The following is a 5,348-nucleotide window of genomic DNA, read 5'->3' as shown; positions in this document are numbered from 1 at the left end:
ACTGAACCAGCTAACGTCTCACAAAAACATCAATCAGACAGGAGGAGGATCTACTATCACTGAATCACCTCTTCGGCTGTAATGAAAACACGCCCAGTTCAGAATTGATTTACCCATGAATAACTGAACTGGGACATGTCCACCAGGAGCCAGATCACTACAGGGATCAGTTAAACCATTTACCTACTTTAAAAAGGAAAAATCCATTCCAAACTTTTCAACATCTGCACCAATGTTCAGAAATGATACAGGCCATACATTGTGCAAGAGACAGAGATACTATATTTCCACCTATAGATGCAGCAGTCGAGCAGAATGCAATGAAGCGATCATTTCTCTCTAACACTAAAGACACGGCTAAGTGAGTTTTATTACTGTATCATATATGCTTCCACACTGGTTTTTGTGCAGAAAATAAGTTGCATTCCCTATGCTATTGCAAATGATAAAGATCCATTCCTTATCGTGTGAACAAACCTCTATCCTGTGTCAGAGAATTTGAGAATGGATTTTTCCTTTAAATACACAGACGAACAAGGAGTGAACTAGATCCTGGTCCTGCGCAAACCTTTACTTTCCGTTGTTTTTTGGCATGAGGGAATGAGCTTCTGGAAACGGCTAAAGCGAGCTTTTCAAATACAAGTGAATGACAGAAAATCATGAGATACGGAACAGAGTACGAAATGGAAACCCAAAGGGATCTGAAACAGATCCGAGCGGGTGCACGGGACACTAAAAATGACAAAAAAATAATGTTGTGACAACAGAGAAAGCGCCATCTAAGGTCACTGGGAGTAAAATCAGCAATAAAAGTCTTCAAGAAGAAGATACATCAGGCTTAATTTAAGTTATCTTGTATCGATGCTGCTATGTCAGTACTAACCTCATCACTGTCCCCACCCTGCATGTTCCCGATGAATCGAGCTCCTCTTCCTATGGTGCAAACAGAGGCAACAAAACACACTTTGATGATAGAATTCAAACATTTTCTTTTGAGAATCGCAGATATGAAACCAATCAGAATCATAGAAAGCATTTTCCCAAGGAACTAATAGTTGATCATAAGAACGTGGCTCTCCCTCGTCTGTGTACCTGCCACGACGCCGTTTCGTGTGGGCCGTGGCTTAGAAGGTCGACACTCTTCCATGTCGCTGTCTGAACCTTCGTCCTCTGGTTCGTCCATGTCCGAATCCTCATCTTTCACTGCAGAAACAATATTTTATGAAACAAGTGTGAGAAATCATGAAATGGAGTTGACATTATGTGATTTGCTTTCACGGTGCGTGATCGGTTGTCTCACAGGAACTCCTCATCAGATCCTTTTCCTCCTCCCTCAGTTTGTGCTGCATCATTCTCAGTGTGTTTTCAGCCTCCTGCAGGGGAAAGAGAAGGACAAACACATATAACCAGTTATAATGAGGGCCGGTGAGAGAAGAGGAGCGTACGTTTGCAAGAATCTTCGTACATCTGTCAAATCTAGCTAATTGGAGTGCTTTTGTGTGGTGTAACTGTGATTTAAGCAAGTTCAAAACACGAGAGAAGGATAAATCACTCTCTCAAACATTTTAGAAGGTATCATACGCACACACACCTCAAACCTCTCCTGCTCCAGTCTATGGTGTTCATCCAGCTGAGACTCCAGGAAGGAGAGGTTCCTAAACTTCTCCACAAAGGTGTCATATTGCTTCTGCAGATCTTCCTCAATCTTCTCATACTCATCCATGAAGGCCGGCCTGAAGAAGTGACAGTGGAACATTAAAAAGAAGCACTTACAACAGGGTGAGCACGGACACATTTCCTTGTAGGGCTGCACAATTAATCAAAATATCAAAATTGTAATGTAGAAGCTGCAGTTTTTTGATAAAGACAGCACTATAATGTAGAAGTGTAGTGCTGCACAGATGCTCTCGCCTACAGATTTTGCTCTCCAGATTGTTGTTGGTACAGACCCCAACAAATGTCACCTCATGATTTTAATATTTTTTTCAGTGAAAATGAATATTGTGATGCAAAAATGATCATTCCCACTAATCGTTAATCAACAATTGTAATATCTGTACAAATAATCGCAATATGATTCTATTTTTTAACCATATTGTGCAACCCTGCTAACTTGTCAAACTTTTGTTTAAAGTCTTGCTGCAAGTCAGAGAAAGAAAACTTTTACGATGGCTAAAAGCTTAGCAATGGTACAACTTGACGTCACTCTCGTTCACTCTATGCTTTGCTTTAATTTACCCAGTGCACTTGGGAATCACTCCTGTCTGCTACCCGTCAGGTTGTGAACTGACCTGACACTCTGCAGTGTCTGGAGCCTCTTCCGATTCCTCTCCAGCTCCTGCTTCTTCTTCTCGATCTTATTGTCCAGACTGGTTTCATCAGAAACAACGTTACTCAACATGTCTTTGGTCTTCTCCACACTTTCCTTGACAATGAACACAAAAGCCAAGATTCAGAGACACTTCATAGATATTCACAGATGTGTGAATTTAAAAAAAATAAGGATTTGTCAGGATAACTACGTACCAAAACCTCCTTGACTGCAGCTCTCAGGGCTTTTTCAGTCTCGTTGATCTCCAGAGGTCTGGCGATGGCCGCAGTTCTCATTTCCTGTGGGGACATTGATAACAAAGACAGTATAGTTACCTCCTGCATCACCTGCAGAACTGTCACTGATGTCTTTTCAAATAGACGGCATTACATTTGCACAGCTGTTATCATCTGAGAGCAGCAGCTTTGGTTCACTGCTGAAAAACAAAGCCACATCATGCTACCAGCCTCATCAACACGCACAGCGGAATCATTTAGGATTGTTAATGGCTGCTTTATGTAACAGAGAAGTTTCTCAACAAAAATACCAATAAGGATGAGAGGATTCGCTTTTACATTAGTCAATTCGATACTTCTCAAATAATCACGTCTCGGAGGAAGAAATTACAATGTTGTTTTAAATCATTTGTATCACTTTATTTTTTTTACAGTCCTGTCAAATTGTTAACTCTACCAAAACTTTTACTGTCAAGGATTGTGCGTCTGTTAATATCTGTGTTTTCACTCACCCTTAGGTCCACCTCTTTTCCCAGTAAATCATACAGAGAGGCTCCTTTAGATGTGACCTCTGATGCCAGCTGCCGAGCTACTTTAAGATCTGAAATCTAAAGTAAAGACAGGGTGATCAGAATCATCCTCTTCGATTTGATAAAAGATAAAACAGGATATGAAATAGAAAGTTGGAAAAAGATAATTATTAGTTCAGTTTCATACAAAGAAAAACACCATATTTAATGATATTAAATAAATACTATGTGTTGTTACGTCAAACATATTGTATTGACCAACTAGGTCCTTTCAAGTGATGCAACAAAACACATTAAAACGAACCATAAAGCAGCTGAGAGCTTACAGCTTAGTTATTAGGTTAAGAACCAACTACGTATAAAGTAACATATAAATAACACATGTCTACTATAACATTACACGGTGTAAAAACTGCATCTCACCCGTGAGCCGAGGTCAAACTTGAACTTGTTGTTGTCCTCCTCGATGTGTTCTCCCAGGGCCATCTGCTTGGTCTTCATAGCGCTGTACAGCACTGAGGTGATCTTCAGCATCTCCTTCACCGCGTAGCCATCCGCCTGGTACAGACGCTTGGTGTTCAACTTGATGTGAGCCTTAGTTGCCTGCAACCGAGCGAGACACTGGTTAAGACTGACTAAAAGCAGGCCTACAGCAGCTGAGAGCAAGTTTGTACATTGTGTATGAACTTAAGAGACGTCACCATAAACTGGGCCACGGCCTTGATGAAGAATATTCTGTCTGACTCTGTGTCTACGTCAGTGGGAATAACCATCTGAGGCTCATATCTGCATGTAATGGAGAAAGAGAGGGAGCCAAAGACAAAGAGCAAACATATATTAGAGTACATACGTAAATAAAACATCAACATTTGATCCAACCGAGCGAGTTCACACATGTACAACTCGGAAGAAGGATTTGGATTCGATTTTTATGAAGAAATATAATTTACCTCTTTACGAGCCAAATCAGGATTTCTGCCACTAAAGTGAAGTTTGGCGTTCTGAAGTTCTCCATGGATATCAACCGAGGGTAGCCCAAGGCCCTCATCATTTCAGTAAAATCTGCCAAAAGAAAAGCAACATCAATTACCAACCAAGTATACGGACACAAAACACAGATTTGTGACGTGAAAATGATGATTTAGCACAAACAATAAGGGAGCAGATAAGATAAGAAAACCTTTATTTGTCCCTGTACAGCATACAGAAAGGCCAGAATAAAAAATAACAAGAGCAGAGCACAAAGAGTAGCTTATAAAAGACAAATAATGAAAAAGAATAGCATTGCACAGACTGGTTTTTTTTGCACATATTAAGAGTGTTATATATATATATATATAGCGTGCACCACTTACTTCTTAAGTCTCTGAAGGACATGTTGACCTGCTGGCCCTGCACAGCCACACATGCACTGGCAGCAGAGGAGAGAAGACGGATCGTTATTTACAGACAACCGAGCTCCTGACATGAAGATGAGGATCCGTATAAATCTTCATCCCCACACCGTGTCCGGGTGGTGGGAGCTAAACCAAGAGCCACATCTTGCTAGAAAAAGAATCCGTAGTAAACTAACTCTTATATAAGTTAAGATAGTGTGTGTTTAACCAGCAGAGGAGTGTGTGAAGGTTTACGTAAGGTTTATTAACTATTACTGTAGCAGAGGTAGCTGCAGTGTTAGCTGTCTTGTGGCTAGTTGGCAGTAATTAAAGGGTTAACGCTTGGACGGTTGACGGACGGTTATCCAGTTGCAATCAGATATCGATTAGGTTATATCTGAACTAACTATAACCGATCAGTGGTGAGGAAACGGCCGTTAAATTGGTTTTGTTACCTGTCGTTAGCTTCGGGTGTTCGGTTTGGTCTCTATGGAAACCGGTTCTTGTGTTACGGGAGCTCATGAAGGTCAAAAAAGAAGGGAAAAAAAAAAAAAAAAAAAGAGTAACCTAATGATGACTGAGGAAGGGTCCATGACTGTTGGCAACAGTGATGGGACAAACCAAAAAAAAATAACCTGAAGTCCCAGCATATGTAGAAATGCCTCAATCCTTGCTTTGAGAAGAGAGAAGCAGGCAAAGTTGAGACTGGGTTGTTGGAGCCAGCATGGAGAAAAATCTCTCAAGTTTCATTCAATAAATAGCATAGTGGAATATGCAAAAAAAAAAATCATTTTTTTCTAAAGCAAAAAATACGTAAACCCCTTGTTCACTTCATCCAGAGATTGAACCGTGTTTGTCCATGTTGCAATCCACTCCAAATACATCCCCACAGATC

General features: G+C 40.6%; 1 protein-coding gene across 1 annotated transcript in view; it reads right to left on the bottom strand.

Moving 5' to 3' along the window:
• Positions 1-4,959, bottom strand: part of cluap1 (clusterin associated protein 1) — a 5,465-nt gene extending 506 nt beyond the window's left edge. The window contains exons 1-12 of the mRNA XM_035652630.1: positions 4,909-4,959; positions 4,433-4,488; positions 4,028-4,139; positions 3,779-3,863; positions 3,501-3,680; positions 3,060-3,155; positions 2,527-2,610; positions 2,292-2,425; positions 1,592-1,733; positions 1,301-1,373; positions 1,093-1,203; positions 884-933 (exon numbers count right to left, since the gene is read on the bottom strand). Of these exons, the coding sequence (XP_035508523.1) occupies positions 884-933; positions 1,093-1,203; positions 1,301-1,373; positions 1,592-1,733; positions 2,292-2,425; positions 2,527-2,610; positions 3,060-3,155; positions 3,501-3,680; positions 3,779-3,863; positions 4,028-4,139; positions 4,433-4,454 (1,089 nt within the window). The 5' untranslated portion in view covers positions 4,455-4,488; positions 4,909-4,959. The remainder of the gene's footprint in view (positions 1-883; positions 934-1,092; positions 1,204-1,300; positions 1,374-1,591; positions 1,734-2,291; positions 2,426-2,526; positions 2,611-3,059; positions 3,156-3,500; positions 3,681-3,778; positions 3,864-4,027; positions 4,140-4,432; positions 4,489-4,908) is intronic.
• Positions 4,960-5,348: the final 389 nt, after the last annotated feature.

The sequence above is a fragment of the Morone saxatilis genome, unplaced genomic scaffold (assembly GCF_004916995.1).
Source record: "Morone saxatilis isolate NCDOM2014 unplaced genomic scaffold, NCSU_SB_2.0 Contig12, whole genome shotgun sequence".
Lineage (NCBI taxonomy): Eukaryota > Metazoa > Chordata > Actinopteri > Moronidae > Morone > Morone saxatilis.
This window is presented reverse-complemented; position numbering and strand designations above follow the sequence as displayed.